At 35.4% G+C, this 26,942-nt stretch overlaps 1 protein-coding gene across 2 annotated transcripts in view; it reads right to left on the reverse strand.

Moving 5' to 3' along the window:
• Window positions 1–249: 249 nt before the first annotated feature.
• FAAH2 (fatty acid amide hydrolase 2) overlaps window positions 250–26,942 on the reverse strand; it is a 67,707-nt gene continuing 41,014 nt past the window's right edge. For both annotated transcript variants that reach the window (XM_039858710.1, XM_039858711.1), the window contains exons 6-11: window positions 22,876–23,011; window positions 20,962–21,079; window positions 12,768–12,887; window positions 10,755–10,866; window positions 7,528–7,722; window positions 250–591 (exon numbers count right to left, since the gene is read on the reverse strand). In XM_039858710.1, coding sequence (XP_039714644.1) covers window positions 416–591; window positions 7,528–7,722; window positions 10,755–10,866; window positions 12,768–12,887; window positions 20,962–21,079; window positions 22,876–23,011 — 857 coding nt within the window. In that variant the 3' untranslated portion in view covers window positions 250–415. The remainder of the gene's footprint in view (window positions 592–7,527; window positions 7,723–10,754; window positions 10,867–12,767; window positions 12,888–20,961; window positions 21,080–22,875; window positions 23,012–26,942) is intronic.

Here is a 26,942-nt window from a genome sequence, read left to right on the forward strand (position 1 = left end):
AACATTGGGGTGCATATATCTTTACGGATAAATGTCTTCTTGGGAGAAGTGTCTATTCAGGTCCTCTGACTATTTTTTAATTGGATTTTTTTGTTGTTGTAGAGTTGTATGAATCATTCCCTAATTATAATTATTCTCTTCTCTGATCTTCCTATTGCACCTAAAGGAGACGCCATCACAACATACAGGAAACCTGATTGCACTTATTCATTTACATGACTGTCTTCTCCAGTAAACTGAGGTCGGGAATCAAATATTATCATTTTATTAAAGTCAGCACTTATTAAAGGAAAGGAGACTGGAACGAATAACTGAACAAGTAGAAAATTCTGCAGTTGTTTTTTCTCAACCTGTTTGCTGGTACTTTATCTCACCCAACTTATAGAAACACACACACGACCTTGAGAAGGTCATACTAAAACTTTCCAGGGCAGACCCAGCCGCCAAAACTTTTCTCCAAGTACTGGGCCACAGCCAGGGTCAGGTGATCATTAAAGGGTCCAGCCACGACCTGGATACCTAGAGGAAGTCCTTTGGTATTCAGACCCAATGGGCACTGGGTCACAGGCAAACCCAGGGCATTGAAGACACCTGAATGAAACAAACAAGAAAAATGCGAGACGTCAAGACCTGCCCCTGAAAACTTATTTTCTCCCCCCATTTGTACAATGATGATGATAAAAGCTACAAACATATAGTTACGGTTTACTGCCTGCTATGGACTCATCTAGGGATTTGATGTGTATTAAACATTTGAATTATCACAACAAAGCCATGAGATAGAAATTATTAATTATTCCTATTTTATGTAGAAGCTGAAATCAGGGCTACTCCTAATTTTCCCTCTGTAGTATGTTTAGCAAAAACTTTATTTTTACTTATGAACACTGATAATATAATTCTGTACTAGTCTAGATTTGTAAATTGTAATTCTTTACCTTATTCATTTTTATAGTTTTATTGCAGTATAATTTACATAAAATAAGATTTCCTGTTTCAAATGTACAAATTAATGATAGTAAATTTACAGAATTGTGCAACCATCCCCACAATCCATGTTCAGAACATCTTCATCACCCCAAAAAGAAATTCCATACGATTAAGCAGTTATTCTCTTTTCCCCTTTTTTGCAATTCCCTCGAAACCACTAATCTATTTTTTATCTCTATTGTTCTTTTTATTGACAAAGAGTGTTTATTTTGATTATATATTCACCAGTTGATGGACAGTTGGGTTAACACTTTTTGGCTATTATTTATTGTGCTGTGATAAGCATTCATGTGCAAGTCTTTGTATGGACATATTTTTATTTCTCCTGAGTATATACATAGAAATGAAATTGCAGGGTCGTAGGGTAAATTAACATTTAACCTTTTAATGGAAATGCCCAACTGTTTTCCAAAAAGGCTGTACCATTTTTATAACATTCTCATCAGCATTGTATGGCAGGTCCAATTTCTCCGCATCTTTATTAACAAGTATGTTTTTATTATAGCTCTTCTAGTGGGTGTGCAGATGAAGAGGAATTTCCCACTTAAATGGCTAACTTTGTAATTAGTTCTTTGTTCTGCTTCTGTAAATAGGCTTGCTGCACAGGCCAAAGATCTCGGGGTCAACTGAAAACTCACCCTCCCCTTTGGATGTTTTGCCTTAGTGCCTGTTTGAAAAGATGTATTGCCTTAGTGCCTGTTTTTTAAAAACAAAACAAAACAAAACTCATGCTCTGTAACTGCCCGTAGCCCATAGCAACTCCCGGGGGTCTGTAAATCAGCCCATGCTAACTGTAACAATGCGGTATAAAAGCGAAATTGCCCCTAAGCTCAGGGCCCAGATTTTCAGAGCACTAGCTCTTCTAGGACCACTGGCGTAATAATCCTGAGTTCTCCAACCCTCCGAGTGCTGCTTGGTTTCTTGCTGATCTGAGTTTTGCAATTTTTCTGCAACATAGATATCTCATTGTGGCTTTAAATATGCATTTCCCCAATAACTAATGATGCTGAGCATTTCTCATGCACTTATTGGCCATTTAAATGTCTTCTTTGGAAATATGTCTATTGAAATCTGTTGTCCTTTTTTAAATTGAGTTTTAGTCTTATTATTGAGTTGCAAGAATTCTTCATGTATTTGGAATATTAATCACTTAGTGGATATATAATTTGCAAATAATTTCTCCCAGTCTGTGTCTTTTTTACTTTCTTGAAGGTGTCTTCTGAAAAGTTTTTAATTTTGACAAAGTACAATTTATCATTTTTTCTTGTATTGTCTCTACTTTTGGTGCTGGATCTAAGAAATCTTTGCCAAATCCAGGATCACAAAGATTTATTCTTATGTTTTCTTAATCTGTTATAGTTTTAGCTTTTACATTTAGGTCTCTGATCCACTTTAAGTTAATTTTTGTATATGGGTTGCTCATTTTTCTTTATTTATTTTTCTCTTTGTTCGTCAGATTAAATGACCTTTACCGATCTTTACTCAAGTCTGCTCTTTCTTTCTTGTGCCAGTTAAAATCTATTTTTGAGTTCTGCTAGTGAAATTTTCATTTTGATGACTGTACTTTTCTACTCTGGAATTCCAATTTGGTTATTTTAAAAGTAACTTATAACTCTTAGCTGATATTCTTTATTTAATAAGACATTTTTCTTATACTGTCCTTTAACTATTTAAATATGGTTCCTTTTAGATCTTTGAATATATTTAAAATATCTGCTCTGAATTATTTATTAAGTCCAACTCAAAGGCGACTTCTATTTCCTGCTTTTGTGCTGTGTATGGGTCATACTTTCCTCTTTTTTCGCATACCTCATATTTTTTGTTGTTGAAAACTAGACATTTTAAATAATATATTTTATCAACTTACAATTCTGATTCTTCCCTGCCTCTGGGGCTTGTTGTTGCTAGATTATTTAATGACTTGCTTTGACTGCTGTGAAATCTGTTTCTCCCTAAAAGGTTCAGCCTCTGATGTAACTGCTCTGTTGCTCTCCCCTCGTTTTTAATTTTAAGCCTGGCTACAGGTTACCCCTAGTTCAACAAAGTTTAGCGATAAATAAATGGTCAGAGATTGTCCTTAAACAAACCTTGAGGCAGTAAACCCTCTACCTTTTGTTATGCATCTGGGTGTGATTTTGGAAATGCTTTCAACGTTTGGGGAATTTACAAATCTACCCCATGTTTCAGCCAGAGACTATTGCCTGCTCCTGAGTATTTCTCCTGAGTTGCTTACTGAGCAAGTGCAAATTTTCACATGCACATAGCTTTCCTGACCAGAAGTCATGTGATCTTAGCAGGACCTTCTTTGGCTGTCCGTTTCCCCAACTTTCTGTTAAGTTTATGGCCACTCTGCTGTTTGTTTTGGCTCAGTGAGTACTACAGAAATTTAAGACCTCACTGGCTTATTGTAATGTGATCTTTTCACCATGAAAAATCAGCCCTCTCAGGCAGGGCTGCAGAGTTTCCAGTACTTTTGTCCTGCCATGACCTTATTTAGAACTTCCAAAACATCGTTCTGAGAATGATAGAAGATATCGGATCTCACGGCCTTTCATACCTGTCCACAATAGACCTTTTGCAACATGGGTCTGGGAAGGATGGCAGTTGTCAGAGCTGGAGCTAAGGAGAGAAGGATGGAAATAGTCTCCAGCTTAAATACCATAGATACCAACTGTTCTTATCAAGAATCAGTAGATTTTCTTTAACAAATGCTTCTCAAGTTATTATGCCTTTTGATAAAATTTCAAATTTGGAATACTTTTTTTATTTGATGATTTTGTCCAGTTTTATTGCTGTTTTTTTTTTAGAGAGGCGATTTGTCAAGCTCTTCACACATTCATTTTGGAAAGCCCAAGCTTACTAATTCATATTTGTCTATATGTTCAGTGATGCAATGTATTGGTCAGTGGGAATTGCATAGGTGAACAAGATGGGCACAAACTGCAACTTTCATAGAGTTTACCATATAGTAGGGTTATGTAGAATCCAGGTTAAGAATGTACAAGTTTCCTCTTGTGTGCCTAGCCTACCAATTAATGAAGTTACCAAGCCCACTGTATTGAAACATCATGAGGCCAAGTTTGTTTTAAGAGGAAAAGAATGTCATGATTGGTCATCAATAGCTGCCATGAGTAAAAGAGAGACCCTTGATGATGATGTACTATGTTTTTGCCATGAAATCTTGAGATTTACTCTGATGCCAGATGCCATGGAGGTCACAGAATCTCTGGGAAGAATCCCTGGTACCAAAAGCAGTGAGTTTCCCACATGAGGTCTTTAAAATGCTGACTATCCAATGTTGCTCATCACAGGATATAAATAGCCCTAGAGATATATGAGTATAGACACCTAAACTAAATTGAGGGTAAGGAGGAAAGCCAGTGGAAGGCCACTTTTGTAAGCTGTTTCCTCCCACCTCCTCTGGTAATGACTTCTCCCAGTTATTATGGCATGTAGGTATTGTGATAAATGTGGTAAAGCTGAGGTGGGAGAAAGCTATAAATGACTCTGTTGAAATAAGGCTTAAATTGTAACATTGTTAACCCTATGTTTCCAGAGAATACAATAAGGATAATAAAATATTCTGAGATTCTGCTAACTAGAGCATTTTCTATTATTGTGCTATTACAGTGACACCATACAAAGAACAGGGGATATGGGTATTGTTCCAAGATGGGTAGCATGATATATGTCTTTCTTGTAGTTTTTAGCATGGCTCTCCATGATCTGCTTACCTCTCCAAATTCAAGCCCATCCTCCTACCCATCCATTAACAATTCACACTCTGCGGACAGTGTAATGCTTGTACTCCCCCATCCTCAAGATTCCCAATGTACCTATTCTGTACCATTTCTCATGAGGTTCTTACTTCCTGGATGACTGTCCCCCTTTCCCTGACCCCTTCACCTGGATAATTCCCAATTCTCCCTTAGGACCCATGTCATGTCAATTCCTCCAGAAATTCTTCCTTTGCCATTGTATTTGCCGTCTTTTATTGAAACCCTGGTTACATTTGTTTGTATTTCCTACTAAAGTAGGTGTCAAATGTGTCAGGATCACCTCTATAACCCAGTGCACACAGTCTGGCCACATTATGTGTTCAATAAATATTTCCTCATTGTAGAGCATCAGTGAAATATAGCAGTCAAAGCAGCTACCATTTACTGAGCACTAAGTGGGGAAGAAGAACAGGGAAGGAGGGTTAAGAGTTAAGGGGATTTGGAATCAGACAGACTTGTGATTGAATTCTTATCTCCTTTACTTCAGAGCTCAAGAGCCCTGGCCAACTTCTTGTTTCCTCCTCTGTGTAGTGAATCAACTCACAAACTCTGGGATGGGGGACTTGGGTTCAATTCTCTTTTCCAATACCACCTTAGCTATGTGCCTTTGGAAATGGGACTGAAATTCTTTGTGTCTGAATTCCCTCATCTATGAAATGAGGATAATAATAGTTTCTCCTTTTTAGAACTGCTGTGAGGATAAAATTAGACAAGACCTGTAAAACTCTTAGAACAATGCCTGGGACACATAAAGGGGAAAATAACAGACATCCTACAATTTGGCATCCTATAATTCTATGTCATTGACAGAAGGTCTCCCAAACCTGGTACATTTTCAGCTTCAGCAGAGAGAATAAAAGCAAAACAAGACTAAGTATTATTGACCCAAGTATATATTGAAAATCCCACTGGCTTTGAAGACAGATAAAATACAGTTGGATTCTTGTCCTGACTCTGACTCTTAAGTCACTCTGTTACTCCATCTTTTACACAAGGATAACAGTACCTGCTAGGAAGGATTTCTGGGAGACTTCAATGAGATAATTTATAACATTTGTAGCTTATAGTATCTGGCACATAATATTTGATCAACGGTGCTATTATGTATCATGGATCTTGTGTCCATATCACCTGGCATATAACCTGGCTCACAATGAACACTCTGTAAATGTGCTTAGAATTGAACTAGAAGAAAAAGTTCCAAATTGTGGCAAACTTCAGTCTGAAGAAAATCCCTCCAAAGCTGAAATTTTTTTGTTCTATCTAAAAATTAAATGCATTAACCCAGGAGACAGAGAATTTCACATTCCTAGAGTGTCCAAGCAGAAATGAATGAACACTCTATGAGCAATTGTAGAAGGGAATTTAAACAACATATGGATAGATGATTTCTAATGCATAAACTTGACATTCAATGTATAATGGATAGAGTATAAGAGTTGCAGAGAAGTTTATAGATAGAATAGTTTGAGGCTAGTTCTGTATAAAATCATCTTTCACTTGGTTTCAGCTTAGTGAATAACCCTTGAATGGTATAATATTGCTTCATGAGCTGAGACCGATAAAACCTTTAGAAGGTAGATTAAAGTTTTTTAGGAAACTATTGTTAGGATATAGGAAGAGTTCTGGAATAAAAATTAGGAAGCAAGAGTGTGATTTTTGGTGTGAAAACTGATCTTTGGGAGTTACCAGGCAGGTCTCTATGACTCATTGTCCTTAACTATAGAACAGGATTCAACTTTTATTTATTCTTAGAAGCTCTGAATTACATCTTGTGCTTCAAATAGCCCCTGGGCAGAGACATAGTAAATTAGGAAAACATTTTGTAGGACTGCAGTATTACCAAGGAGGAATTCCTTCTGAGCGTGAATTTCTTAGTTGAACAGATCTCTGTATGAATACAAAAAATCACTAGAGAGACAGCTGGATATTGCTGTGCCTCACTAATAAAACATACTCCTTAAACATTCTTGTCTTTTCTTCCTCGGAGTTTTGCCAGAAGAAGTGGGAGCAAGTGTTTGGGTAAACAAGTGGGGTTTGCATCTGCTTCTGTAAGGCCCTGTGGGATGTATTGGTTTTCCTACATCTATAACATCACAAATAAACAGACTGTGACAAATGGGCTATGCAGGGCCAGCTCTCCTGAGCTGTCTTTGTTGATAGGGAGGCCAATGAGATTAAATAGGCAAAGATATTTGCACTGTAAAGAATGGGAGGTTTCTGGGACTTTAGACCTCACACAATCACGTTCCATACACCGTTCACAAACCAGCTGAAACTGAAACAAATTAATTGGATGAATAACAAAATGAATCAAATCCAGAAGGGATGATAGCAAAGGCAAATAAATGACCATCTTAGAGAATTATATTTTGCACTAGCATCATCTGGGAAGCCACAAATCCTAGAAAAAATCTAGCTTGGCTTTACCATGCTTCAGAATAGCCAAGGTAGCCTTTGGATTCATTGGGTTCACACTGTGTAACTGAAGACAAGTCACTGAATCACCCTGAAGCTCAGTGCTGTAAAACATGGATATTCATAACCATGCTTGCGGGATTGTTGGGAAGAAAGCAGATATTAGCAAATTATCTTCCACATAGGACAAGAGCAACTTTTCTGGAATATGTTTTAAATTACATATCATTTTTTGATGTGCATGTATAAAACTTGTCCAACAGCAAAAGGAAATTATGATTTTCTTGGAAAACATATAATTTCTTTAAGATTACAGACTACAAGGAGTACAATTAGGTACCTGTGTAAGCAAAGTTGTAAGGCCTTGTCAGAGGAACATGATGCTTGGGAGCCACTGTGGGATGGGAGGGATATAAGAAAACGCCATCGTCACCAAGCATTTCCACCAACTCTTTAAGCAGGCTTTCTTTCATTGCCTTGAACTTTTTGTATTTCTCAGTGTCATATTTGAACTTTTCTTCCATTAAGGCCAATCCTACAGAATGATGACATATAACGAGTCAAGTTATGAAATTTCATTTTAAACCTTACTGTTATCTTTTCTTATTCGAGTAATATATATTCATGCTAGAATATTGAAAGAAAGTGATGAAAAAGCAACTTTATAACTTTGCCATACATGAGCATTATTGACCATTTAATGTTAACTCCCAGTCTTTTTTGATAATGCTGTATATAGAGTCCATAGCTTCTCCCATAGACTATTATATCATAATGATTTTTATGAGTCCATAATATTTTAATGGTAGGAATATACCATGGTTTTTTCTTTAACTAGCCCATGCTTGTTGGGCATATAAACTAGTTCTAAAATTTAAATGCTGCAATAAATATCTTCATGCAAGTAATTCTTAGCAAAACTTTATAATAGAACTATATTTTAGAGGATTCTAATATATCTTCAAGTTTTAAATTATTTTATGAAAAGAATGAATTCATACACATATACATATTTTACATATTAGTTAAGTATACATCATAAGTGCTTAATAAATCATACATATTTAGTATCTACATTAAATATGTATTTTAAAATAAAGTTTACTTGTTTTTAAAGGTTATCATTTCGATTATAAAAGGAACACATAAGTCTAATAGAAAATACGAAAAAAAAGATTAAAGTAGAATGCACAACTCACAAAAAACACAGTGCTCAGGGGAAATAACTGTAAATACATTAGTTAGTATACTTAGTTCATGTACTTTTCTCCCTATGCAAATATTATGTCTTATAGTAGGTCACACTGTATGTAAAATTTTCCACATTTTCCACTCATCATTTTAACATTCAGAAATATAGATATTATCAATACAGTTTCATAAACTTGGCCTTAAGAGCTTGCATACAATTTTATCCTATATACGAACCATAATCCGCTACCTATTCTTCTGTCGTTAAACATTTATCATGCTTTCAATTTTTTGTTATTGTAAAACATGCCACAATGTACATCTCTATGAATAAAGTTTTTAATATGCTTTGAGATATTTTTATCTGAGGAGTCTAGTTCCTGATCAAAATCCCTATGTGTGATTTTTCAGGTGTGACCATCAGCAATTACAAGAGATTTATCTGGCAAGACTCAAGGGGGCAAGCTGCCCTCCCCAAACCAGATATGGTACACAGCCAGTGCACTGAAACTCTATAGGGTGTGGCAGTCAAGGACCCAGGCTCCTCTGGCCTGTGCTGTTCTTGTGCTTATTTGTATTCCTAGCCAAGACACCTTCATTCCTAGATTGCTTTATCTGAGGCTTTTGGCAGAGGTCTTCTTCAAGTGTCTCTGTTGAGGCCTCTTCACGGGGAGAGGTAGAGGAAACCTTTAAGACACTTTCACCCACTCCGAATAGCTACTCAGGACTTTCCCACTCCTAGTTTCTCTCCCTCATCCTCTTCCTGACCTCGGGGTCCATAAAATTGCTAGGGCCTTTTTTTTCAGGGCTGCTTAAACAGTGAGAAGATCTCAAATGCTGGTCCATTTGACCCTGGAGTGGTGCAAATTTTCGAAGAGGAAAATGGAAAATGGAGGAGTCAGTGTTTTCTCCAGTTTTAGCCTCTTACTTATACTATCACTGTGACTAAAGACTTCACTGTTACTTTTATTTTGGTGTGTTGCTTTAACTGGCTATCTCAACACGTGACAACTAGACTAAGCCCCTGATATTACCTAGGATGATAAAATGTGATTTCTTTTGCATGATTTGAGCTGACATCTGACAACTCAAGAGCTGCTTAAAGACTTGATATCAGTATACCACTGTCTTTGAATTTTCATGGCTGTGCACAAGAAAGAGGACATCAGTGATTAGAATACTGTTAAGATTCTTTTGAAGAAAAGTAACTCTGACAAATATTTGTGAAATGAGTGCTTTGAGTGCTCAGAGTCCTTAAAAGTATTTTCCTCATGATATCAGAATATTATAGCCATTGAAAGCACAGTGTCTTTCTCCAACAACAAAATAATTTCTGATGATAGAGACCTCATTAGTAGAGTTGTGTAATAATAACAACAAAAATAGCTTCCATTTATTGAGTCTTTATGATGTTCTAAGATTTGTGGTTTCATCTTCATAAACTTGAAATTCCCAGTATGTGCATGGTTAGGTTGTATCTCACATGCTTTAGATTCATGTCATTTAAATGGCAAACAATGCAAGGAAGTACATATTTAATCTACTCGACTACATAGGTAATATATACTTTTATTAATCCCATTTTATAGATGAGAAAAACAAATCACTGACATTATAAGTAACTGCATGGAGGCTAAGCGAGCTGGTATCTAGAAAACTTAAGATTAGACCCTAGTTTGAAATAAGTTAACAAATCTCTATTAGTCTCAGTTTCTCACTATAAAAAGACAGCATTACTTATACTATCAGAATCTCTTAAATGTTTAAAGGGATAGCAAAGGTGCAAAAAATCTAATATTTGACACCTAGGTACTCAATGAGCATTTGTTTACAATAATAGCAATCCTCAACTCTGCAACAACTGTCCATAGCTGCACTAATTTCTTTGGTGAGCAGCTTCAAATAAACTTACTTTACATGACCAATAATCAACATTTTGATAGGTTAATTCACCAAAATATTCCTGAATGGGCCTATCCCTAAGATCAAATATATTGTCAAAAAATTTATATTTAGGGATTGAAATATAATAAATACATGCATGACACAAAGGAAGCATCCTAGGCATCTGAGTTTGTAAGATAAGCATTTGAAGAGCAATCCTTAACTTGGTAGCCATCTAACCTTTCTGAATTAAGGTTTCTAAACCTATAAAATGGGCATCAAAGTAGATACATTGCAAATTCATGGCGTTAAAATGTACTGGACAGTATTTGGCACATAGTGAGATATCAGTATATGATGGATACGAGTTCATTTATTAATATATTTCAGCTTTCCTCAAAGCATTGTGAGTGGTTCTTATATTTTTGGTAGAATGTTCTTTCCTTCCCCAAAGACATCAAACCAGTCTTAGAGAAAACAAAATTTGCATACCAATGACAGGGATGGTGTGCACTGATAGGCCCAGGCACCATTTGATCAATTCCCACAGAGGGCTGATAGGCTTCCCATGGCTATTAAGCAGATCCACAAATTTAACAGCTTCCTAAGGTTAAAGAAAATAAATTAAATACAAATATTCTCTCAAAAAAGTATGGTTAAGACAAAAATACACACAGGGATATTCATAGCAGCACTTTAATAATAGCTGTATAATTACCAACTGATGAATGGATAAATAAAATATGTCAATACAACAGAATATTATGTAGCCATAAAAAGACATAAGTACCTGATAAAAGGTACAACATGGATTTAAAAAATTATGCTAAGTGAAAGAAGCCAGTAACAAAACACCACACAATATATGATTCCATTTATTTGAAATGTCCAGAATAAGCAAACCAATCGATACAGAGTAGATTAGCTTTTGCTTAAGGTTGGGGGGAGGGAGTGATATTGATATTGGAAGGAGTTACTAATAATGAGTATGGGTCTCTTTTAGTGGTGAGGAAAATGTTCTCAAATTGACTGTAGTAATGGTTACACAATTCTGTAAATGTTTTAAAAATAATTTAATTGTATGCCTCATATGGTATGTAAATTATAACTCAACAACCCTCATAAAAAGCAGCTACATTGCCATAAACAAGTATGATTGAGAAAATGGTCACATCCTTTTATCACAGTAAAAGCTTCAAGTACCAATCGTATAACTTACCTGTTCTTAAGAGATGAACCATTACTGAGCACCATAGTAGACTGCCTATGACTACCAACTCTGGGTCAGGCATCACCATTCAAGGTAAGAAGAGGACAGTTTTTTTGCCCTTTCGTCTTATTTCAGGTTTTTAATTTCAGGACCAATTTTAACAACAAGCATCTATGTTAAGGGTTTCTCCAAGTTACAAGAGAGTATCTCCTGCAAGTGAACTCAGAATAAATACCCTTTTTGTTACTAATCTCTAATTTAGTTTTGTCCTAATACTCTAATTCTAATTCCAAGGCGCTCATATAAAAGAAACAGGTTATTTGTTTCTTAAACACAAGTATAGTAACTGAAAATTTATTTTCCTTAAGGTATAAAGGGATCATAAGAGTTCTACCTTATTGAAAGGCTACTATATGTCATGTACTTTACAAGAAATCTTCTTAATCCTGAAAATAATTTTGTAACACAGGTATCAATAGCTTCATTTCACAGATGAGTAAAGTGAAGAATAGATAAGTAACTACCCAGCCAAAAAGAAAAGAAAGCAAGGAAGCGGCTTGCAATTTGAATTAGGCTCTGTCACACCCTAACACACACATTCCAAATGGAGAGCATATGTACAGAAGTCTTGAAAATAATTTTTAAAATTTCTTCATAGTGTCAATTTAACTTATTCCTCTTAAAGAGCTCATATTTAAAATCCTCAAGAAGCCCAAAGAAAGCATAACTAAAGCATCTTTCATAAGTACCCACATCGGCTTCCAAACTTAGCAAACAACACATCGAAAATGCATTATAGAAACCAGGTAACTGTGTGCATGTCTCTAAAAAATCTCTGATGGAGGAGGCAAAGTGGGCTCTTGACAATTGGGGTTACTTAATCATTTTATGCTTTATTGAAACCTAAATCTGTTACCTAGGACACACCATAGTGAAATAAGCCTTACACTCCCGTACCCTTGTCCATGATGTACCCTCTGCATGGAACACTTTTTATAAGTTCTTTACCTGGTTAAGGCCTCCAAATTTTTCGAGTATTGGAAGATAGCAACTCTTCCACTAGGAAGTCTTCACTGACTTCCACATAGAGATGGGCCCACCTTCTGTGATCCTGCAACCATATATGCTTATACCACTGTAGCTCGCACCAAACTGTGTAATCTTTAATTATTTAACTCTGTCATCTATTTGCTTATGAATTTTATTTCTCCATATCTATAACATATGGCACACAATAAAGGCTCCATAAATACTTACGGAAGGAAAGAAGAAAGGAAGGAAAAAAGTGGACATACCTTTCCATCATGTCCCTTTGCTGACATCATCGTGATCCATAACTGAAAGGAATATTTCATTTGCTTCAGTTTAACATGTTGAACTGAGGCTCCTAGCACAGTTTCCAGGTGAGCCACCACCTTAGAAAATGAAGATATAAAAGTAGAGAAACATGATTAGGGAAAAGAGATATGATTTGAGAGTGATAACAGCACGATGGCAGATGAGGAAGCTCCAGGCCCTTATTTCTCCGTGGAAACACCAACATACAGACTAAATTAGCTCTGTGAGACCTCTGTAAACCAGTTAAAAACTGAGGGTAGGGGAGAATGAGGAGTTTTTATTTAATGGGTATGAAGTTTTAGTTATGCAAGATGGAAAGAATTCTGGAGGTGGATGGTGGTGATGTTTGTACAACAATATGAATGTACTTAATACCACTGAACTGTACACTTAAAATTGGTTAACGGAGTAAATTTTATGTGCATTTTGCCACAATAAAAAATAATTTAAAAATGTGTTGTGTGATTATAGTTTATGGGTAAGTAAAAATAATGATAGTAATGGTGCAAGGGACAGAAGGGAGGAATTGAGAGCAATCTGTTGTAAGGTACCCACACTTGCCATGTAGCGGTATAGTGTTATTTGAAAGTGGACTTAGAATAGTAGTAAATATATATTGTAAACTCCTAGAGCAACCATTATTTTTTATAAAGAAGTAAAATCACAATTGGTGTGCTAAGAGTTGAGAGAAAATGGAATCTTATCAAATGTTCACTTAAAACTAGAAAAGACCTAATAATCCTTAACGTGTCTGCACCTAACAACAGAACATCACAATACATGAGAAAAAAACTGATAGAAGTATGAGAAATAGATGAATCCAGTATTACAGTTAGAGTGTTTAACATTCCTCTATCAGTAATTGACAGATCTCACAGACAGAAAATTGGTAAAGAAACAGTCAAACTGAACAGACCTATCAATTAACTGGATCTAAAATAATTTGTAGAACACTTCATCTAACAACAGCAAAATAAAGTCTTCTCAAACTCACACAGAATAATCACCAAGATAGAGTACATTCTGGAATATAAAACTGACCTCAACTAATTTAAAAGATTAGAATCATACAATGTATACACTGAGATTCTGAGACAACAGTGGAATTAAACCAGAAATCAGTAACAGAAAACTAGCTAAAAAAATCTCAGCATATTTAGTGATAAAACAACTTACTTCTAAATAACACAGGGATCAAAGAAGGCAGAAGGGAAATAAAAAAATATTTTTAAATGAAAATGAAAATGGAACTTATCAAAATTTATGGGATGCAATAAAATTTATGGGTGCTTAGATAGAAATTTACATTATTGAATGCATATACTAGAAAAGAGACAAATCTAAAATCAACTCTCTAAGCTTTCACCTTAGGGACTAGAGAAAGAAAAGCAAAATAAACTCCAAATAACCAAAAGAAAGCCTAAAAAATCAAGCAGTTTTTAATTAAATTGAAAATAGGACAACCATAAGGAAAAGCGACAAAACAAAATACTGATTCTTTGAAAGATAAACAGAATGGATAAAGCTCTAGCCAGGCAAACTAGGATAAAAAGAGAGAAGCCACAAATTTCTAATATCAGAAATGAAAGAAGGAACATCATTACTGTGCACAACTAAAGAATAATAAAGGAAAGTTGTGAACAACACTATGCCCACGAATTTGACAACCTTGATGAAATAAGTCAATTCTTTAAAAGATTCATTCTACTAAAACTGACACAAGGAGAAATAGGTAACCTACGTAAGCTTATAACTATGATGAAGCAGAATCAGTACTTAAGAACCTTACACAAAATAGTAAATTTGGCTCACATGGTTTTACTAGTGAATTCTACCAAACATTAAAGGATAGAGTTATGTGAGTTCCTACATTCTCTTGCAGAAAATACAAGTGGGTAGAATACTTTCTCACTCATTCTTCAAGGCCAGCATGACCCTAATACAAAAGCTAGACAGACATTATCGGAAAAGGAAAACTAAAACCAATAACTCTCATAAATACTGATACAAAAATCTTCAACGACATATTAGCAAATCCAACAATGTTATAAAATAAAATTATTTATATGCCATGAGCGAATGGGACTAATTATAGGTATGCAAGACTGTTTCAACATTTGAAAATCAATTAACATAATTCATCACATCAGCAGGCTTAAAAGGAAAATCATATGATCATATTAATAGATGAAGAAAAGAATCTGAGATAATTCAACACAGACTTACAATAAAAACACTTAAACAAACTAGGAATACAGTGGAACTTCCTCAACTTGATAAAGAACATCTACAAAAAAAAAAAACCCTACAGCTGGCAGTACATGAAATGAGAAGCGTTTCCCAAAAGATCAAGGTCAAGGATGTCCCTCCTTAGCATTCTTATTCAACACTGTACTGGAAGTCACAGCTAATGCAACAAAACAAGGAAAGGAAATAAAATGTACAAAAGTTGGTAAGGAACAAAACTTTTTTTTTCACATATTACATAATTGTTTGCATAGAAAATCCCAAAAGTATTGAAAAAAAAATGGAATTAATAAGAAATCACAACAAAGGTACAGGATATAGGGCTAATATGAAAAAGTCAATTGCTTTCCTAAATACCAGCGATTTGAAATTATACCCAAAACTGGCAGAATCTCCACAATGATTCCCTGACCTATAGAGGAAGGACTATTATGGTGGAAAAGGCCGGTAAAAGCCATGGGAACTACCTTTATCTAGGACAACAGTAAAACAAAAGCAATATCACATTCCTGGAGACATTGAAGAGATTGGTTCTACCATCAAGGAATTAAAGGACCCCACTGCATGCCCATTCAACTCACCTACTTGGCCTTTGTAGAAAACAGGGATCTTGGAGAATGAGAGTAAAGTATCATAAACTTAAGCAGGTGGTGACTTCAAACACAGCTGTTATATTAGATGTGATTTCATTGTTTGAGAAAATTAACACATCCCCTGCTTCCTGGTATGCAACTATTGATTTGACAAATGCTTTCTTTTTCTCTATACCTGTTAGTAAAGGCCACCAAAAGCAATTCCTTTCGGCTGGCAAAACGAGTAATATACCTTCACTATCCTACCATAGGGGTATTTAATTCTCCAGCCTTTTGCTGTAATTTGGTTTGCAGGGATTTTGGTTGTCTTTCTCTTCCACAAGATATCACACTTACATTATTATAATGGTCTTGTGTTCACGGGACTTAGTGAGCAATAAGTAGCAACTATTCTAGATTTCTTGAAAAGATATTTGCATATCTAATGGTGAGAAATGAATAAAAAATTCAGTGCCATTCCATTTCATTGAAATGTATAGCTGTCCATTGGTGTGAGTATGTCCTGATAGCTCTTCTAAGGTGAAGGATAAGTTGTTTCATCTGTCTCATCCCAAAATCAAAAAAGAGGTACAATATCTGGAGGTCCTTTATGAATTAGGGGGTAAAGTATTCCTCATTCGGGTGTGATCCTCTAGCCCATTTACTAAGTAACCTAGTTTTGAGTAGGGCCCAGAAAAAGGCTGTAAAACTGGTCCAGGCTTCTGTGCAAACTTCTCTGCCACTTGGGCCACATGATCCAGCAGATTCAATTTTGCTTGAAGTGTCAGTGGCAAATAGAGGAGTTCTTTGGAGCCTTAGGCTAGCCCCCATAGGTGAATCACAGTTTATGCCTTTAGGATTTAGGAGCAAAGAACTGCCATCCTCTGGAGATGTCTACTCTCCTTTTAAGTAACTGCTTTTGCCTTACAACTGGTCCCTAGTGGAGACTAAATGCTTAAACATGGGCCACCAAATTACCATGTGACTTGAGCTGACCATCATGAACTGAGTGTTGTCTGGCCCACCAATCCATAAAGATAGGCATGCACAGCAACACTACATCATGAAATGGAATCACTTATATGAGATCAGGCTGAAGAAGGCCCTAAAGGCACAAATAAATTACATGAAGAAATGGCTTAATATGCTTATAGTCTCCATTCCTGTTACACTACCCTTTCAATCTGAGCTTTCACATATGGCCTCAAAGAGAGTTCGCTGGCATCAGTTGACAGAGGAAGAAAAAAATTACACCTGTTTTACACATAGTTCTGTGTGACATGCAGGCACTACCCAAAAGTGGACAGCTGCAGCACTGTAGCCCTCTTCTGGGACATTTCTAAAGGACAGTGGTGAAAGGAGATCCTCCCCATGAGCAGAATTTTAAATAGTGCTCTTCAATATTCACTTTGCATGAAATAAAAAATGTCCACATTTTCCTACTTTTCCCTCATATATAGATTCATGGGCTATGGCCAATGTGTTGTCTGGCTGTCAGGGACTGGGATGCAACATGATTGAGAAATTCAAGGCAAGAGGTACGGGGAAGAGATTTGTGTATAAATGTCTCTGATTGGGTGAAAAACCTACAGATATTTGTGTTTCATATAAATGCTCGCCAAAGAGTGACCTAGGCAGGGGAAGATTTTAATAAGTGGATAAAATGACTTGTTCTGTTGATATTAGTCTCTTTCCGCAGCCATCTGTCACTGCCCAATAGATTCTTGCACAGAGTGGTTATGGTGGCAAAGATGGATGTTATACATGGGCTCACTACATGGACTTCCACTCACCAAGGTTGACCTCCATACCACCACTGCTGAGTGCCTAATCTGTCAGCAGCATAGAACACCACTAAATCCCAAATATAGACCATTTTCTAGGGTAATCAGCCAGGTACTTGCTGGAAGGTAGATTACATTGGACCACTTCTATCATGGAAGGGGCAGCCTTTTGTTCTTACTGGAATACTTAACCTTGATATAATTTTGCCTTCCCTGAACACAATTTGTCTGCCAAAACTACCATCCATGGACTGACAGAGTGTCTTACCCACCGTTGTGTTATTCCACACAAGATTGCTTCTGATCAAGAAACTCATATAGCAAATGAAGTAAAACCAATGGTTCCACACGCATGGAAATCACTGGTCTTACCATGTTACCACTGCAATGAACTGAAATTTGACCCCTCAAAATTCATATGTTGAATCTCTAATGACCAATAAGACTGTATCTGGATATAGGATCTTTCAGAAATAATTAAGGTTCCATGAAGTCATAAGAGTGGGGTCGAATCCAATGGGACTGCGGCCTTATAAGAAGTTGTGTGTGTCTGTGTGTGTGTCTGTGTGTGTGTGTGTGTGTGTGTGTGTGAGATAGAGATAAAGGGTGAGAAAAAGACAGAGACAGAGACAGAGACAGAGACAGACAGACAGACAGGCAGGTCGGTCTCCACCATGTGAGCAAACTGTGAGAAGGCAGCTGTCTATAAGCCAAGAAGAAAGCCCTCAGCAAAAGCTGACCATGCTGGTACCATGATCTTGGACTTCTAGCCTCCAGAATTATAAAAAAGTAAATTTCTGTTGTTTAAGCCACCCAATCTATGGTATTTTGTTATGGCATCCTGAGTTGTATAATACACTCACCATCCTGAAGCAATTAGTAGAACAGTGGAGTTGCCTTTCAAAGACTCAGTTGCATTGCTAGGCAGCTAGCAATACATTGGACGACTGTGGTAAGATTTCTAGGAGTCTGTATATGCTCTGAATCAGAGTCCAATATGTGGTGCTGTTTCTTCCAAGCCAAGATTCATGGGTACAGTAATCAAAGGGTGGAAAGGAGAGTGGAGCCCTTACTATTACTCCTAGTGATCGACTAGCACAATTTTTATTTCATGTCCCATGACCTTATTCTCTGCTGGCTTAAAGGTCTTAGTTTCAAAGGTCACCTCACCAGGTAAAGAACCACGACAAGTCGAGGTGCTTGCTGAAGGCAAAGGAAATACAAAATGAGTAGTGGAAGAACGTAGTTATAAATACCAGCTACAACCATGTGACTACAGAAATGAGGACTGTAATTGCCCTGAATATTTCCTCATTTTTTATAAATACGTGTGTGTATTTCATTAAGGAAATATCTTTTTCTCTCTCCTCTCTTATACCTTATCATATAACATAAGATATATTGACTTTACATCATAGTATTTAGGTTATTAATTTTGCATCACACTACTTAAGTTACAAGATATCAAGGAGAAGCGTCAATATCACCCATGAACTTTACATCTTCTTCTGGGGAAAGTATGTTCTTGTTGTATGCAGAACATTTGTATCATGCTGTGTGGAAGTACGACCTCGTTATCCCATTTGTTTGGAGATTAAATATGGTTTAAGGAGATGTGTGTAGGTGACAAGGGTTCTACTTATAATGGTTAAGCTATGTGAAATAAGCCAGACCCAGAAAGACAAACACTGCATGATCTCATTTATATGTGGAATCTAAAATACTCCAACTCATAAAAGCAGAGTAAAATGGTACTTGACAGGGATAGAGGAAATGGAGAGATGTTGGTCAGAGGGTACAAGGTTTCAGTTTTGCAGGATAAGTAAGTTCTGGAGAGCTAATGTACAACATGGTGATTATAGTTAATAATACTATATAGTGTACTTGAAATTTGATAAGAGAGTTTGATTTTAAGTGCTCTCATCACACAGAAGTCTGCTTCTATGGAGGACTCCAATATAGCCACTCTGAAAGACAGTTCGCAGTCAGCAGTTTTTCACAAAGCTAAATATATTGTTCTCCTTGGTATTTACCTAGTAGAATATAAAACTTATATCTATACACAAAGCTACACACAAATGTTTAAGTAGCTTTGTTCATTTATGGCAATACCTGGAAGTAATCAAGATGTCCTTCACTAGGTGAATGGACAAACCAATGGTGATACATCTGTATAATGAAATATTACTCAGCAATAAAAGAACATGAACTATCAAGCCACAAAAAGACATGTAGGGACCTTAAATGTACATTTATAAATGACAGAAGCCAATGTGAAAAGGGTATATACTGCGTGATCCTAACTATATACCACTCTTTAAAAGGCAAAACTATAGAGACAACAAAAAATCAGTGGTTTCCAGAGGGAGTGTAGAGAGGATACAGAGTACAGAAATAAATATGTGAAGGATAGAGGATTTTTAGAGTAATGAAACTATTATGTATGATACTGTAATGGTGGATACATGATATTATGCATTTGTTAAAATCTATAGAAACTGTACAACAAAGGGGGAACATTAATATCAACTAAGGACTTTAGTTAATAATAATATCTCCATTCATCAGTTGTGACAAATGTAGCAAACTTATATAATATATTAATAATAGAGGAATCTGTATGCAGAAAAGGGGGATAAATGTAAACACCTTGTACTACCTGCTCAATTTTTCTGTAAATGTGTAACTGTTCTAAAAAGAAGTCTTAATAAAAAAATTAACCACAGAAGGTCTTGGCTTCCTTTCTTGTAGAAAATGAGTAATAATAATACCTGCCTCTCAGTACTTTTACAAAATAAAGAAATGATACAAGACATGAGCCATAAAATATTCTCAGCAACGTTAGATGCTCTAACATTTTTCTTTTCCTTCTGAATCTAGGAAGAGTTAAATACCAACATCAGTTAGCAGCTATTGAGTTTTTGCTATAAAATCAAAACAACTCTCTCTTTTTATTGAACCTGGAAATGACTAAAGTTCGAATTGCTTAATAATGTTATTAATCTTAGGGAAATATATAAATAAAATATGGCATTTCAAAACTCTAGAAGATTAACATCATTTTCTCAACTTCTATAGAAAAATAAAAAATTTGATTTTAGTTGATATGAAATATGGCCTCCTCATCCCCCAGAATGTTATTTTTCTGGCAACAGCTTGGGAAAGGTGAAGGCGGCACATATCCTTTTTGTATATACAGAAATTGTTACATATACGATGTTATCTCAATCATATAAAATTTACATCTACACATAGGCATAGAATGACTGGACAGAAATATGACAAAATAGTAACAGCATTACCTCTGAGCAATTTCTTTATTTGATTTATTATACTTTGAAAAATCTTCTTTTTCATTATTAAAAAAACAAATAAAATATCAAAAATAACTATGAAAATCATGCCAAAAATTACTTAGTACAACTACTGTGATCACCTTAATTCTGTAGGCTGACACAGAAATACCTGGCAGACAGTAAAGGAAAAAAGTGAGAATGGCATCTCTGCCTAAATATGAATTCCATTGAAGAAGTTCTATTTATAATTACCTTTTTCTGAGCCATAATGAGTTCTTGGTCCACTCTGGACATTAACAATGAGCCACCATCATGTTCCATCCAGTAAAATTTCAAGTCCTTTAAATTTACCTTTTCATCTAGTTTTAACCTGTCGAGGAATAAAAAGAAACTGACATCAACAAATTACTTATATATGCTCGCTAGTTCAATGCTAACAATTGAGCTTCTGCACTAGTGGAAGTTCCCACCCCGCCCTGCCCCCTCGCCAGAACTGTGTGCCAGAAATAATGATAACCCTTCAGAACTTAGATGTTCATTTAAGAATATTACTCTGCCTACGAGAGAGAACAGTTTGGAATGAGTCATATTTGAAGATGGAGTGACAAGTCAGAAGACTCTGGTAATAGTCCAGATAAGAAATCAGTGTAGTTGGTATGAGAAGCTAACCATGGTGATAGATAGAAATGTAATGATGTAGGAAATAATTAGAAGGTAATCTTCATTGGAGATCGCTTAGACATAAGGAGTCATAGAGATGGGAATTAGGCTTTTAATGACAGGGTTGATCATGGTGCAGTCACTGGAACTGAGGAAGAAAAGAAGTAGCAAATCAGGTTTGTGGGGCTGGGAAAAAGAATGAAATCGTTTGTGGTCATGTTGAGTTTCAAGTCCCTGAGATGCCCAGTATGCCAGTTAATACATCATTTTGAAGTTTAGATGAGAAGAGGAAACTGGAGATACAGATTTGTGAATCCTGTATGTTTGGAAGGTAATTGAAGGAGCAGGTATAAATGGAGTCATCCTGGGAGGTTGGAAAAGAGAGAAGGATGAAATGAGTCAAGACTTCCTAGAATACCAATATTTAAAGGATGAACAGGAGAAGAGTCACCAAGGGAGATAAAAAGAGAAAGGCATTGATATATAAAGGAGCTATATCAAAAGAGTGTGAATTACAAAATCCAAAGGTAGAGATTGTTTTAAGAAGAAAGGAATAGTCAAATGTGTTGCCAGCTATAATGGAGTCATATAAGTATTGAAAAGTAGTTATTAACATTAGCATAAAAGAGAAAAAGATCAGAGCAGAGATCTTAGCAAAACTTCATTATCATTAAACATGCCTAAACTACATACTGATTTCCAACTTTCCACCACTGAAATTTTTTTGCCAAGTTCTCTGATCTTTTTTCTTTTTTTATTTTACATATAGTTACATATATGGTGTGTGTGTGTGTGTGTGTATAGATATATTAAGTTAAAATCATAGGAAAGTGAGACAAACAATGGAACAAAGATCTGAGAGAGTATCAGAACATGAGATCCAAAATATATTTCAAAGTCTTTATATACCAAAGCAAAAAGGAAAACATTTTTTCCCCTCTTAAAAGAGAAAAGAGAAATTAATGTCTGGGGAACTAGTAAAGTTTGATGTATGGAACTGAAGAAAGTTCCACAGATTGTATTTTCTTCGTGAGGTAGGATGTGGGATCATTTGCTGAATGTAAAAGCTAGATGAAGAAATCAAAGTTTTACTGGAAATAAAAACATTGTGAAATTGCTGTGGTGGAAAATGTAATAAAGAGCTATCTAGGGAAACAGATTTCTAGGCAGTATCAATGTCCCAGGTAAGACTGAAAAACATGTGTGATGACAGATGGCAGAAGTACCAGAAAGCCTTAAAGTGAGATACATCTATATATTCAAATTGCCAAACGAACAACAAAAATCCACAGCTTTCATCCAAAATAGGCATGTGAAAAATATTTTTACAAACTATCTTCCCAGTTTGTGAAGCATGATATCCACATATACAAAAACTCTCTCATTAAAAAACAAACAAAAAACTCTAATAATTCTTTGATCACTGGAAGTTTACTTCCATGTCTCTAATAAACAAAGGGAGAATAAATGTCTGGACAGGAAAGAGAGGAAAAGAAACGAACATACTTTTTGATCCCAGGTCCTGCCATGACCCTCAGCATGGGGACCAGGTCTTCAGCATAGCGGCACATTGGACCAGTGCATAGAAACAGCTCCTGGACTCCCTTGGCCATAGGAAACTGACCCTGGTTGGAGACCACACCTGAAAGGTTAGACACTCAGGTTAGCTGTCCAAAATAAGACATGATCCCTGAATGTTGTACTGCACCATCATGTTTCATCTATCTTAAACCTAGAGAGTAGAACCTCCAGTCCAATATTTAATAGAAACAGCAAAAGTAGACATATTTTTCTTGTTCCTAACATTAGGAGGAAAGTTTTCAGTTTTTATCAAGTATGATGGTAGCGATGGGTGTTTTCATATATGCCCTCTTTTTTAACACACAAATATTTAATAGTGTTTATTATGTGCTAGATGCTCTCCTAGGAGCTTCACAAACTTTAACTCTATTAATTCTCATAACAACCTGATGAAGTAGGTATTTTGGCTATACCCATTTTATAGATGAGACAACTGAGGCAGAGATAAAGTATCTTTTTTAAGATTACATACCTATTAAGTGACAGAATAATGGGAGTCTTACTGTTAAAAGCAAACGTATAGTAAGGGTAGAGGTTCAAACAACTATAAAGTTAGTATGAAAGTTAAAAGACAAAAGTTCTAAAATCATATATAGCAACAATAGTTAATTAAGAGATGCACATACACAAACACACACCCAAAGATGTAGAATATGACTTCAAAACATAAAATGTGGGGGGAGTATATATGTAGTGCTTTTAGAACGTGTTCAAACTTAAGCAACCATCAGCTTAAAATAGATTGCTATATACATAGGTTGATATACATAAATCTCTTGTAACCACAAACCAAAAAAGTAGATACACAAAAAATAAAGAGAAAGGAATCCAAACATACCACTAAAGAAATTCATCAAAACCCAGAGGAAGACAGCAAAGAAAAGAACACAGAAGAACTGTAAAAACAAACAGAAAACATTTAATAAAATGGCAATGAGTTTAAATGTATCAATGATTACTTTAAATGTAAATGGAATAAATGCACAAATCAAAAAGAAATAGGGTAGCTAAATGGATAAGAAAGAACACCCATATATATACCGCCTACAAGAGACTCACTGCAGATCTAAAGACACATGTAGAGTGAAAGGATGAAATATGCAAATTCCATGCAAAAGGAATTGAAAAGAAAGCTGGAGTAGCAATACTTATATCAGACAAAATAGACTTTAAAACAATGTAAGTAACAAGAGACAAAGAAGGGTACTATATAATGATAATGAGATCAATCCAACAAGAGGATATAACACTTGAAAACATCTATGCAACCAACATAGGAGCACCTAAGTACATTAAAGAAATATTAACTGACATAAAGAAAGACTGACAGTATTACAAAAATAGTAGGGAAATTTAACACCCAACTTAAATCAATTAATAGCTTCATCCAAACAAAAAATTAATAAGAAAACATTAGTCTTAAATGAAAAAGTATACCATATACTTAATAGATATATTCAGAATATTCCACCCTCAAACAGAATATATATTCCTTTTAAATGCAATAGAACATTCTCCAGGATAGATCACATGTTAGGCCAAAAAACAAGTCTCAATAAATTCAAGGAGATAGAAATTCTGTCAAACATAATTTCCTACCACAATGGTATGAAACCAGAAGTTACCTACAAGAAGAAAATTAGAAAAATTACAAAAGTGTTGAAGCTAAACAACATGTTATTAAATAATTAGGTCCATGAAGAAATCGAAGGAGAAATTAAAAATACCTCCAACAAATGAAAATTAAACACGTTTTTCTAAAATCTGTGGGATGCAGCAAAAGCAGTTCTAAGAGGGAAATTTGTACTGATACAGGTGTACCTCAAAAGCAAAACAAAAAATCTCACATAAACAATCAAAACTGACACCTAGAGGAACTAGAAAAAGAAGAATGAACAAACCCCAAAGTTAGTAGAAGGAAGGAAATAATCAAGATCACAGGAGAAATAAATAAAATAAGGACTATAAAGTGAATAAAAAAAACAAACAATGAAACCAAGAGCAGGATTAATAAGATAAACAAAATTGATAACTCTTTAGCAAGACTCATGAAGAAAAAAGAGGGTCCAAATAAAATCAGAAATGAAAAATAAGTTATAATCAATAACAAAGAACTACAAAAGATTATAAGAGAATACTATGAACGATTATAAGCCAACAAATTAGACAACCTAGAAGAAATGAATAAATTCCTAGAAACATACATCTTCCAAAACTGAATGAAGACAAAACAGCAAATCTGAACAAATTACCAATAACAAAATTTTATTAATAATTCAAAAGTCTCAAAAAACAAAAGTCCAAGGCCAGAGGGATTAACAGGCAAATTCTACCAAACATCTGGAGATTCCCCAAAAAATTAAGAATAGAATTACCATATGATCCAGAAATCCCTCTTTTAGGTATGTACCCCAAAACTCTGAAAACATTTATCTATAAAGATATATGCACTAACTGCAGCATTATTCACAGTGGCCAAGACATGGAAACAACTGATGTGTCCTTTGACAGATGACTAGATAAAGAAGCTGTGATACATATGTACAATGGAATATTACTCAGCATAAGAAAAGATGAAATACTGCCATTTGTAACAACATGGATGGACCTTGAGAGGATCATGCTAAGTCAGACTGAAAAAGTCAAACTGAAAAAGTTGAGAACCATATGAACCATATGATTTCACTCATATGTGGAATATAAAGCTGAAAGCAACAAACAAGACAAACAAATAAAAACTCATAGACACAGATAACAGTTTAGTGGTTACTGGAGAGAAAGGGAGCGGGGAAGAGAAGGTAAAGAGGGTTAAATATATGGTGATGGAAAAAAATTCAACGGGTGGCGAACACACAACGCAATATACATAAAGTATAGTATTGCATTGTACACTTTAAACCAATATAATTTTGTTAACCAATATCACTCCAATAGATTTAATGAAATAAAAATAAAAATAAAGAAGAATTAATACCTATACTGTTCAAGCTATTCCAAAAAAATTGAAAGGGGAACATTTTCTTTTTTTTTCTTTTCTAAGTTTTATAAAAATTTATTTTAGCCAAAATTTTGAGGATATATCTGGAAGCAAGATCTCAATGGATTGAAAAAATGCCCCAGAGAATGGCAGTTTTTCAGGTTATTTATACATTAGAATCAAAGGAGAAGACATAAGGGGGGGTCACATGAACTCCACTGGTGGTAGATTAAGGAGGTGGGAGAAAGCAAATCAGGAGAAATCAGTAGGACTGGATAAAAAGCAAAATGGAGAAATACAAACTTTGATGTATTTACACTGATGGGTTCAAGATAGTTAATAATTAATATTTATAGTACATAGAGATGGTATGCCAGGAATAAGAGAGCAATGAGGGGTTCTCTGGTCTCATGCTCTGGTAGTCTTGTGCTCTAGTGCATGTGGTTATGACTTTGAGGGATGCGGAAAAGAAAATTACTCTGATATTTCAAAGGTATGTTATCCTAGATGCATAAGCACAATGGACAGGGCTCATTTAAGGTAAAGACTGACCTTTACTAAGAAAGCTTTGGCCTTGGATGGATGTGACTACCTGTCATGGTCTGCCTAGTTAGGAATTTTAATGTTTAGACCATTCTGTGTGGTTACTTCTGCTCACTGAGTTTGTGAGACCTGCCATCCAGATACCCGCTGAGCTTGTCAGGTTTAGTATATGGCCCCCTTTTTCCTTTGTTCACAGATAAAAAAAAATCAGCATACAGAAATCTGTTGCATTTCTTTTTATTTTTATTTTAATTAAGTTTATTGGGGTAACATTGGTTAAACCAATTATATAATTTTCAGGTGTACATTACAATTTGACATCTGTATATTCTATTGTATGTTTACCACACAAAGTCCAGTTTCCTTCAGCTACCATATATTTGATCCCCTATACCCACTTCGCCCTACCCCTATCCACTATATATGACCCCTTTTACCCCATCTACCCTCCCTCTCCTCCCCCACCCCTTAC

The sequence above is a fragment of the Pteropus medius genome, unplaced genomic scaffold, assembly GCF_902729225.1.
Source record: "Pteropus medius unplaced genomic scaffold, Ma_sr-lr_union100, whole genome shotgun sequence".
NCBI classification, from domain to species: domain Eukaryota; kingdom Metazoa; phylum Chordata; class Mammalia; order Chiroptera; family Pteropodidae; genus Pteropus; species Pteropus medius.